Source organism: Wyeomyia smithii, chromosome 3 (assembly GCF_029784165.1).
Source record: "Wyeomyia smithii strain HCP4-BCI-WySm-NY-G18 chromosome 3, ASM2978416v1, whole genome shotgun sequence".
Classification (NCBI taxonomy): Eukaryota; Metazoa; Arthropoda; class Insecta; order Diptera; family Culicidae; genus Wyeomyia; species Wyeomyia smithii.
Window position 1 is genome coordinate 139,023,708 of NC_073696.1, and position 11,602 is coordinate 139,035,309.

Consider the following 11,602-nt stretch of genomic DNA (forward strand, 5'->3'; position numbering starts at 1 on the left):
AATTTGACTTTTTCACGAAGAATATTTGATGCTACAAGAATTTATTTGTTGTACTGCGAAACCCAATGATCAAAACGTGTGACTGTTTCCTTCTGTCATAAATCTTTACATTTAAAAAAAAATTTAAAAATTTAAAAATTTAAAACCATTTTCATTACCAACGAGTACGATATAATTCACATCGTATGGATATTAGCCAAATTGCACACCGTTTTGTCAACTGACCCTTCGTTTATATTTGAAAAAACGGCTACTGTGTTAAAAATACGTGGCGAAAGGAATTTTTCTACAGATTTCTCTGTTTCAACTCAACGGCAAGGTTCCAGCATATATGAAGGGTGATATACTCAATAAAAAAGTTGTCATGAACAGTCAAAATATGTTGTACCGATAAAAAACTTTCAAATGCGTTTTTCTCGATTTGATGCCTATGGCATATTAGCCAATTTTTGAATTATGGGCAGTTCTGTCCTTGTTCATTTTTCGCATTCTCGTGAAAATTACATACATTGCCTGCTAAACATGAAATGTAAGTCATAAGATAAAAAACCTAAATTAATCCACCTAGTGGTCAGACCTAGCCTTTCCCATTCAATCTTTTATTTGTAAAAATAGATTTACATGAACGCTTCAATCCAATAAATGTATATTCACTCTTTAGGTTCTAAAATATTGATGTTGCAATCTATAATATAAAAATGCAGTCCGGTCTGTCCGTCTGTCTGATCCATATAGGCTCGAAACTACCGAAACGATCGACGTCAAAATTTGTGTGTAGGGGGTTTTGGTGCCGATAAAGGTTCCTATGATAGTTTGAGACCCCTCCCTCTTCTGGAAGGGAGGGGTCCCATACAAATGAAACATAAACTTCTGCATAACTCAAGAACAAACCAAGCAAATGAAACCGAATTTGGCATGTGGATGTTTTAAGAGGTAACAAATATGTCCATAATAGTTGAACGCCCCTCCCTTTTCTGGAAAGGAGGGGTTCCATACAAATGAAACACAAATTTCTGTACATCTCGAGAGCTAATCAACTAAATAGAACAAAATTTGACAGGTAAATGTTTTAAGTGGTAAAAAACATGTTCATAATGTTTTGACACCCCTCCTTCTTTTGGAAGGGAGGGATGCCATACAAATTAAACACAAAATTCTGCACATCTCGAGAATTAACTTAGTAAAGGGAACCAAATTTAGCATGTGAATGTTTTTCGAGGTAACAAATATGTTCCATAATCGACCTCAGGCAACATCTTGGATTGTAAGATGGCAACTTCCGGTTTATGGAAAAGAGCCAAAAATGGCCGATTTCCACCCAATATAACAATTTCCGGATCAATAATGATAAACAGGAGCTAAAATCGACCACAGATACCATTTTGAATTCTAAGATGACGACTTCCATTATTGGGTGTTATTCGATCTCTTTCGGCTGTTTCCCAGGAACATGTGCTTCCAAAAGAGGGCGGGGCGTCGAACCATTATGGACATATTTGTTACCTCTAAAAACATTCAAGCAGAATGACGCTCAGAGGCCAGAAATGTTGAGGCCACATATATCGATCAGAGCAGGTATAGTTTTAAGTAGTCTTTGAATTTTTTCTCTTTTCATAAATTTTGAGCCACATATCAAATTGTTATGAAGTTTGTTATTTGTCATGTCAAGTCATGTAATCTTTGAGATAATAGACTTTCGTTGTTTTATTAACAATTTAATACATAACGGCTGCTTAAGTTCGATTATAATCAAACGAAATGGGAACGTATAGGGCAGCCAAACTTTGAAACCACGTGTTCAATCATAACTTATCAGTTAACTCTTTAGTAGCCCGCTTATCTGATAATAATATTGATCAAATCGGTTGTGTAGTTTCTGAGATAATGAAGTTTCGTAATTTTCACATTTCGGTACATTACAGACGAAGTTACAGTTCGATTACAGTAAAATTCAGTAGGGTGTTATGCTAGACTTATTAGTTGACACTAATTTTGTGGAAATCGGGTCAGCTCGGAAAGGGTCTCTGAGAAAAGTGAGTGAGTCCAAGTAGTCTTCGGAATATGTTCCTTTTCATAGCTGGATTTCACCTTTTTCAACATAACAGGCAATGTATTTGTCCGGTTGCAAAACGAATCAATAGGGTCTTATGGGGCAACCAGCCCTTCCATTTCACACTGATTTTATGAAAATCGGTTCAGCCATCTCTGAGAAACATGAGTGAGATTAAACAGTCTTCAGAACACGTTTCTTTTCATAACTATTGAACCACAACTTTAATCTTCATAAAATTCAAAAGTTACGGGTTTTTTTAGGTAGCCCGTTCTTTTGAAATCAATTTTGTTCAAATCAGTTGCTTAGTTTTGGAGATAATGATGTTTCATGATTTTTACATTTTGATACATAACTTCTAAACTAAAAATTCGATTACAATAAAATTGAATAGGGTCTTATGGGACAACAAGACCTTTCATTTGCAATTGATTTCATGTTAATCGGTCCAGCCATCTCTGAGAAAAGTGAGTGAAAATGAATATCTGCACATACACACACACACACACTTACATACACACACAAATACAGAAAATGCTCAGCTCGTCGAGCTGAGTCGAGTGATATATGCCATTCGGCCCTTTGGAGCACTTTTATACTTTCTGTTTTGCAAGTGAATGCTTTACCTTTCTAGGAGAAAGGTAAAAAGTAATTGCAGCACGAACAAATCGTTTTAGAAATATAAGCAGATAGTACGTGAGTACTTGCTTACTAACAACTATCCGATTTCACTGATAAACCGACTAATTAATTTGTTCATCAACCAAAACACTCAGAACGACGCTGAAGAGGTGAAATCGGTTACAAATATGAAGTCGTAAACACGTTTGTTTGCTTAACAACCGCCTTTACAACGACGCTACAAAAGTTTGAATTTGTTGGCTACTGTTTTCCTATATTTCTCTTTGAAGTTTGAATTTAGTGAAATTTTTCGCAGAGCACCTTTATATTAAATATTATTCGAAATAAAGGTAGTTAGATAGGATGTCGAACGTCATCGGCAGTTGTTTTCTGCGGCCAGTTTTTGCATTAGACTGCTGCAGAAAATCTGTCGAAGTTAAATCATTGCCGAAGACGTTCGATATCCTGAATGAAGTTCGGATTATCGAGCTGATGATGAAAATGGTCACCTTTTTTGTTTGATTGGAAATGAGAACTGGTACATTAGAAGCAGCAAAAATTCCTTTTGAGGTTCTAATGAAGTGTAGAAGTTCGCTAAGTCGTAACCGCAATACTCTATTATTCTCTCGTCTATCATCTAGCGGACCAATGCTCTTAGTACCGTTTAACGATATGCGCAGCATATTCAGAAGTTATTACAAAATTTCTTCAACGTAATCGTGCGAAGGTGCCCAATAGTGTGTTCAATATTGAAATTATATACTGCAAATACTGCAAAATATTTTCATTCATTATAGGATATGTACATATAACATTTATATATATATATATATATATATATATATATATATATATATATATATATATATATATATATATATATATATATATATATATATATATATATATATATATATATATATATTTATATATATATATATATATATATATATATATATATATATATATATATATATATATATATATATATATATATATATATATATATATATATATATATATATATATATATATATATATATATATATATATATATATATATATATATATATATATATATGTGTGTGTGTGTGTGTGTGTGTGTGTGTGTGTGTGCGTGTGTGTGTGTGTAGTATGTGTTATATAGGTTTTTCGATCTTCCCACGTGCTGAGCAACAACTTTAAGTCCTGTTCTAATCATGACTAGAATTACTCAATTGCAATAATTAATGTTTACAGATAGCTCATGGGTGCGTTTTAATTATATTCGATTCCGAAATGTATTTATTTTGCTAGTACATGCGTACAAATCTCAGTTCATTTTTTGCTCATGCCGCTCTCCTAACATTTAAGTTTATGCTCACTGTGTATCTATCGGACAAAATAATATTTACTCTCGTTTTCTCCACGGAGGAATGTGATATATCTTTGGATAAAAGAATAATATTTTCTCTTTGTGTTTTCAGCCAGGAAAACTCGGAGTTTCTACAACTATATCAAAATCAGCTACACCAGTCTTCAGTGAACGTTGGATATGGTAACATAGTTTTTGCTAGTAACCCTAGCGGTCAGCACGATATAGCCAAAGTTAGCTCAGCAACAACAACACTAGCAGGTATGTATAGTTTTTAATGCCTAAGAGTACATGTGCTTTTTACATCATTCTATTCAATCGTTTACTCAGACGTTGGTGATTACTTATTCGTGCGATTTATTTACTCAATTGAAATTAGTTTGTGCTCGAAATATTTTCTACAGATTGGAAATGAAATGAAAAACCAAGATAAATAAACGATTGAATGAGATTATCATTTACGCATATCGTACTACATTGACAGAGATGCGCATACCAAGGTTTACCTTCTTAACCACATTTGAATGAATTCGGTAGACAACGGTATTGATAGGAGCCCTATTTCTACATTTTCGGTAGTTAAATCGCAATTTAAATTTCATTATTTTTGTGTCTGCTAGTACAAACAGATTTTTTCTGAAACATTCGTTGAAATATTATCTACTTAAGTTGGCTTAGCGTCTTTTGTTTTATGTATAATTTATGAATTAATCATGTATTTGATTGTATAAGTCCCCTTATTTGTAGGATGTGTCATAATAGTTAAATGAGAAAAACAAAGACGCAGGCAAATGTATTATATGTACCATTTATTTCTTTATTTTTTTACTTCTTAGCTTACAACAATGTTTTGTTAACATCGCGTATATGATCCAAATGAATTGTTATTTGAGTAACTACTCAGCATCTTTCTTTAGAATTTCATTGTCATTGTAGTCCTGTAATTAAACTTACAGATAAAAATGATAGCTGAAAAAAAACGAAACAATTAGTAGTTTAGTTTAAACAGTTTGCTGATCATTGGAAAAATATTCAACGAATTGTTTTTTTTTTTTTAGATGAACCGGCACCAAGATCAAACGAACCAAATAGCAATTACAATAATTTAGACAAAGCGTCTTCAGTTCCAGACGAGAATAATTTAAATTTTAATCTCGTGAAAAATAGTGCAAAATCACTATCAACCAACAACTGCAGTGGTGTTCAAAAATATGTTGTCGCAAGTGGAACAAGTAGTAGTAGCGCCGGCAATGGAGGAAGTGATTATCACTTGAAGTATTATAAGAGTGATAATAGCAACAATTTAAATACTGCTGTAACAAATAATGTAAAAGAAACCCAGTATTTGTTAAGTGAATCTAATGAAAATTCAAACAACGGCTTAAGAAACTCACCTCTTCTCCATGGATGCAAGAACGTGCAACAAGCACATTCGGTAACCAATGCCAACAAGCCTTCTTTGAATAAAAACGCATTGTTAAGCTCGTGCCAGGGATCATTCCATTCTCTACAGAGTGGACTAGGTTTAGAAAATACTACATCTGTACTACAATATGGTAGTAGCATATCATCAACAAATTCTTCAAACGCAACGGCGGTAACTAGTTCACAGCAGCAATCAAGCAATTTACCACATTTTCATCAACATCAACGTTCACAGCATCATCAAGGATATTCAATAACTCCAGCTGAATCTCTGAATGGTAGTGGCACATTAGTTTTTAGTAGATCAAGAATAAACAGCAACAGTGATTCATATAACAGTAAGAATAACAACTTAAACAAAAATAATTACGAAAAGAAATGCTCGAGTTCTGGTGCTAATATAAATACACATAGTAATAACCGTAACAAAAGCAATAATAATAGTAACGCAATAAACATTAGTAGTAGTAGTAGCAGTAATCATCAAAGTGATACCAATCAATTGAAGAGTATTATAGAACTGAACACACATGTTAGTGAATTGAACAGTAAAAATATTGAGTTTAACAGACAACTAAGTGCGCCTACGGAAAACAACAATAATCAAAATAATCCTAATTGCTATAGTAACAGTGTTTACAATTTGTACTCGAATCACATTTTAAGTCAGTATTACACTGGTTCTCCGAACACAAATAGTTTAAACAGGACAAAGAAAAAAAGGAGCTTCAAACTAAATGGAAGGTATGTGCATCGTCATATCTTCATGATTATATATTAAATGTTTTTAATATTCTTTATGCTTTATTTTCAAACGCACTTTTCATCAAGAAACGATATCTTGATTAACGACATCAACTTTTTGACTTCATGATAATTCATAATTGGGTATTGTATACTGGCCACCCCTGTAGTTGAGGTACTCGACGGTAGATCTCAAGAAACTGAATCTTCTGGTTTTTAAGGCGCGCTTAGTGTACAGAGAAGATTTGATTCATTATATTTGAATTTTATCAGAGAAAACATAATTTTTAGAAAATAAGGAAACCTTGACATTATAGAAATAGCAAAAGCTAGTCAAAAAAGAAAATCAATTAGTTTAGACCTGACTTCACGAGATACAGGACATAATTATACCATAGGCACATATGCATGTTTCGATTAAAATATCCGTTCTCACATATATCATACAAACACGCATTTGATGCGCAAAAATAGAATATGTATACTATTTCAAAGGCGATATACAGGGGATAGTCACAATAAGTAGGATAGGCCAAATTTTGAACAACTTTGAAATGCTGTAGCTCTGCCAAAAATTGTTCGATTTTATTAATTAAAACACTATTCAACTGGGAAACTTTCAAGGTTTCATTTTCGGACCATAAATATGGCTCAGGTAACCGGCTGCAGGAAATATTCTTGAGTTCTGTTAGGCATGTCGAACTCGCTAATATTCCAATGGATTTGGTAATGGGTTACCTAATAAAAATGATTATGTGCATCATTAGCAAAGATGACAAAACAATTTCTGAAACGAATAGTTTATTAAGATCAGGAATCGGCCAAAACTTTTTCGAAAAATGGCCATTTTTCATCAGGAAGTCCCCAGAAGAACCTGTAATAGGGGACATTTACATTTTGGCATCAAAATATAGTGTATGCAGGGTTGATATTTGTTGACAGTCTTGAGTGAAAGTGAAAAAGGCATCCAGAAACGTTATTTTTTTACAATCTTTTCAGAGTTCTCCCTTCCCGCTTTTTGCATGGAAGTGAACTGTCAAAACACCTCATTATATTTCATGCGATGAAAGCAAGACAACAAAATCAGTTTATCAGTTAACGAAGATTGCCAAGGCATCGGTCAGTGTCAATGAAAAAGTGTTTCGGTGAGGTTTATTTTGGTTGAGTAGACTGTTTGTTTTTCTTTTTCGCTTTGAAGTGAAGATCGTTTGGTTGGATTTGTCGTCAAATTTTATTCCGTGACCATGAACGATGCGCGCGATCTATTTCATCTGAGTATAACAGCACGTTACTAGGACGAAAATCTAGTGTATCTGAAAGAGTGCTGCGATCATTGGAAGTGAAAATTGAAAATGATTGGCTGTAATTTTCGAAGAATTTTGCTGGGGAAAATGACTTTTATCAGCACTGAGTGTATGACACCCCTATCTTCAGGATTTTCATTCAGGAATCTTTCAGAAGACATATTCATGAATACAGGCTGCATTGGCCACCCCTTGAACAATGTCAATGCAGCCTATAAAGATTCCTGATGAAAACTCTGGAAGATAAAGTCGTCGAACGCTATATTTCGATGCAGAAATGTAAATGTCCCCTATTACGGGTTCCTTTGAGGACTACCGGATGAAAAGTAGCTATTTCTCAAAGAGTTTTTGGCCGATTCCTGGTCTTGATGAACCATTCGCTTCAGAAATTGTTTTGTCATCTATGCCAATGATGCAAATAAGCGTTTTTTTCAGGTAACCCATAACCGAATCCATTCAAAAATTGGCAGGTTTGACATACTTACCGAAACTCAGGACGATTTCCTACATCCGGTAACCTAGGCCCTTTTCTGTGGTCAGAAAATGAAACTTCAAAAGTTTTCCAGTTGAATGGTGTTCGAATTATTAAAATCAAACAATTTTTGGAAAAGCTACAGCATTACGAATTGACCGAAATTTGGCCTATCCTACTTATTTTGACTATCCACTGTACGTACGTACTGTGGAATAGAGGTGGGAAAATGGTTCACTACACCGAGCGGCAGTGTTGCAAAGCTCACACGCTCCAGCTACTTGGCGGGCCATCCTGAGTGCATATTATCAGCACACACAGTGAAGTTTACTCAAAGCAACCCATGCACACGCTGGATTTCTATTTCATTTGCTCCGCGCACACGTGGAGCATCATAGCAGCCACTCCGCCCGCCTCGCACTCCGACGTAAGCTGCAGGCATATACATCGCTTCGGAGCGCTCCGCGGAGCGTCACTCAGCTTGTGTTTGCTGCGATTGGTTTTTCTTTTCGCGAATGAAATTGCAATCGAAACTTGAGGGATAGGACTTAATCGTAATGTTCCTTATCATTTAATACATTAATGACATTGAAATCAAGGATTGCTGCCACTTTTAAAAGTCTGTTATGTAATCTCTGCGCACTTCCCGCGGCGAAAAATAAGTATCTACCTCGATAAACGAAATTCAAACTTTGACCAACTACAAACCTTATTTGCACAAGCTGTATAGCGTGTTTAACAGTTTTTATTTCAAAATTTGAAGTACAAATGGTAAACTCTGATCAAAGTTTAAATGTCAGGTGATGTCAGTACGGAATGGCATCACAAGTTAATCGTTGAGAACAAAAAACCATGGATGGAATTGTTTTTACGTTATATAACTTGAAAAAAAGACAAAATGGGACTAAATATGCGAGTACATTTCAAAAGTACTCGCATATTTTGTCCCATCGCATACAAATTCAACCAGCGACCGGCAGTATCATTGGCAACGTAGATTGTACTACAGAAAAACAACATTAGTTTAGTTGATGAAATGACATACTTCTATATGCCTAAAATAATCCGATATACACTAACCTGGAGCAAAATTATATGTTTGCAGTTTGTACCACTATGCAGTGGGACTGTAATGTGGGTACTTTCAATATGGGACAAAAACAACTTGGTATTTTTTCCATGTTTTTCCATACAAAAGTATCAATTTTAATTTTTTTTCCAGAAAATATGATAACAATTAAGTCGATTCCCGATGATAACTCAAAAGTGACCAAAATCAGTATGGGACAGTTATGCGGGTACCGGCAGATAATCAATCGCGTAATTTAAATAGCACATGTTATACACCTACAACATTTTGTGTATAATTCAGAGGTTGATTGTTCGGTTGTTTGTTCTTTTATTTCTTTATTCAGTGCGTCTTGAACTGTCCTATAGATCAGACGTGTTTCCGGTTGCTTGTGGACTGGTCTTTGACTGCCAATAGCTTCAAAATTTGTGTTTTGTCAGTGTGTCTTGTAAAGACTACACAACAATATCACACACTTAGCCTTGGGGCTAATAGCGGTCTCGATCAACTAGATTAGTTGAGAGAATTCGTTATCGAATTTTTTTTTTGGCAAATTTTGCATGTGTAGGATAAGTATAACGATACACCGTGTCCCAGTGCTGAGTCGAGAAAATTTCCAGCTCGAAAAGATCCTCGACTCGATCGGGAATCAAACCCGATATCACAACCGTGTGGGAGAGCTAGCCGACCAACATCGCTAACCACTGAGCCACGGGGACCACAAAAGACACCCTGTAACTTATTTCGCCTTTGTCAAGACTACCTACTTTTTAGTCTAACATTTGTTTTAAATTTTTTCGTATCCTGAAAAGACAGGGCGAAAAAAGAAACCACGCATCACTACGAGGAGAAAAAGAGAGCATTCGCTCTCGGACGATTCGAGTGTCTGCAATGAAAATCCTTTTGATATTTAACTTGAAAAAAAAAAGACAAAATGGGACTAATTATGCCGGTACATTTCAAAAGTACTTGCATATTTTGTCCCATCGCATACAAATTCAACCAGCGACTGGCAGTATCATTGGCAACGTAGATTGTACTACAGAAAAACAACATTAGTTTAGTTAATTAAATGACATACTTCTATATGCCTAAAATAATCCGATATACACTAATCTGGAGCAGAATTAAATGTTTGCAGTTTGTACCACTATGCAGTGGGACTGTAATGTGGGTTCTTTCAATATGGGACAAAAACAACTTGGTATTTTTTCCATGTTTTTCCATACAAAAGTATCAATTTTAATTTTTTTCCAGAAAATATGATAACAATTAAGTCGATTCCCGATGATAACTCAAAAGTGACCAAAATCAGTATGGGACAGTTATGCGGGTACCGGCAGATAATCAATCGCGTAATTTAAATAGCACATGTTATACATCTACAACACTTTGTGTATAATTCAGAGGTTGATTGTTCGGTTGTTTGTTCTTTTATTTCTTTATTCAGTGCGTCTTGAACTGTCCTATAATTCAGACGTGTTTCCGGTTGCTTGTGGACTGGTCTTTGACTGCCAATAGCTTCAAAATTTGTGTTTTGTCAGTGTGTCTTGTAAAGACTACACAACAATATCACACACTTAGCCTTGGGGCTAATAGCGGTCTCGATCAACTAGATTAGTTGAGATAATTCGTTATCGAAATTTTTTCTGGCAAATTTTGCATGTGTAGGATAAGTACAACAATACACCGTGTCCCAGTGCTGAGTCGAGAAAATTTCCAGCTCGAAAAGATCCTCGACTCGATCGGGAATCAAACCCGATATCACAACCGTGTGGGAGAGCTAGCCGACCAACATCGCTAACCACTGAGCCACGGGGACCACAAAAGACACCCTGTAACTTATTTCGCCTTTGTCAAGACTACCTACTTTTTAGTTTAACAATTGTTTTAACTTTTTTCGTATCCTGAAAAGACAGGGCGAAAAAAGAAACCACGCATCACTACGAGGAGAAAGAGAGAGATTTCGCTCTCGGACAATTCGAGTGTCTGCAATGAAAATCCTTTTGATATTTTGCCTGAGCAAGAAGCTGGTGAAATGGAAGTTATTAGTAATGAAACTATACAAAATGTAAATTCTTTTAAAAAGGAGAAACTTACAGTTCCCAAGAGCGCCAAGCCGTTCCAGGTCGTATTGAAAGGTCTCACCAACGATCAAACCGTTGATGAGATCAAACTTGCGTTAACAGAATTACTTGGCATAGCCCCTGCCCAAGTAATTCTTATGAAACAAAAATCACGAGGCGAAAACAGTCAGAGAGCTGGAATTTCCCTCGTTAATTATTTAATTCATTTTAACCGCAGTGAGGTTAACAACTTAAATTTTTTTGAAAAAGCACATGCTTTATATAATGTGCCTGTAAATTGGGAAATTTATAGGAAGTTTGGCGGAGGTGAAAAGCATATCACCCAATGCCGTATTTGCCAACGTTATGGCCATGGTTCAAAATTCTGTAACATGGAACAAAAGTGCCTCATTTGTGGAGACTCTTCTCACAAAAAGGACGCATGTCCTGTGACAGAGAGTAAAAATTTTCGCTTTGCGAATTGCAACGGCAACCAT

The 11,602-nt window shown here is 35.3% G+C and overlaps 1 protein-coding gene across 5 annotated transcripts in view; it reads left to right on the forward strand.

Moving 5' to 3' along the window:
• LOC129727727 (probable serine/threonine-protein kinase clkA) overlaps positions 1–11,602 on the forward strand; it is a 317,383-nt gene that overhangs the window by 144,812 nt on the left and 160,969 nt on the right. For all 5 annotated transcript variants that reach the window (XM_055685830.1, XM_055685827.1, XM_055685825.1 and 2 more), the window contains 2 exons: positions 4,138–4,286; positions 5,084–6,194. In XM_055685830.1, coding sequence (XP_055541805.1) covers positions 4,138–4,286; positions 5,084–6,194 — 1,260 coding nt within the window. The remainder of the gene's footprint in view (positions 1–4,137; positions 4,287–5,083; positions 6,195–11,602) is intronic.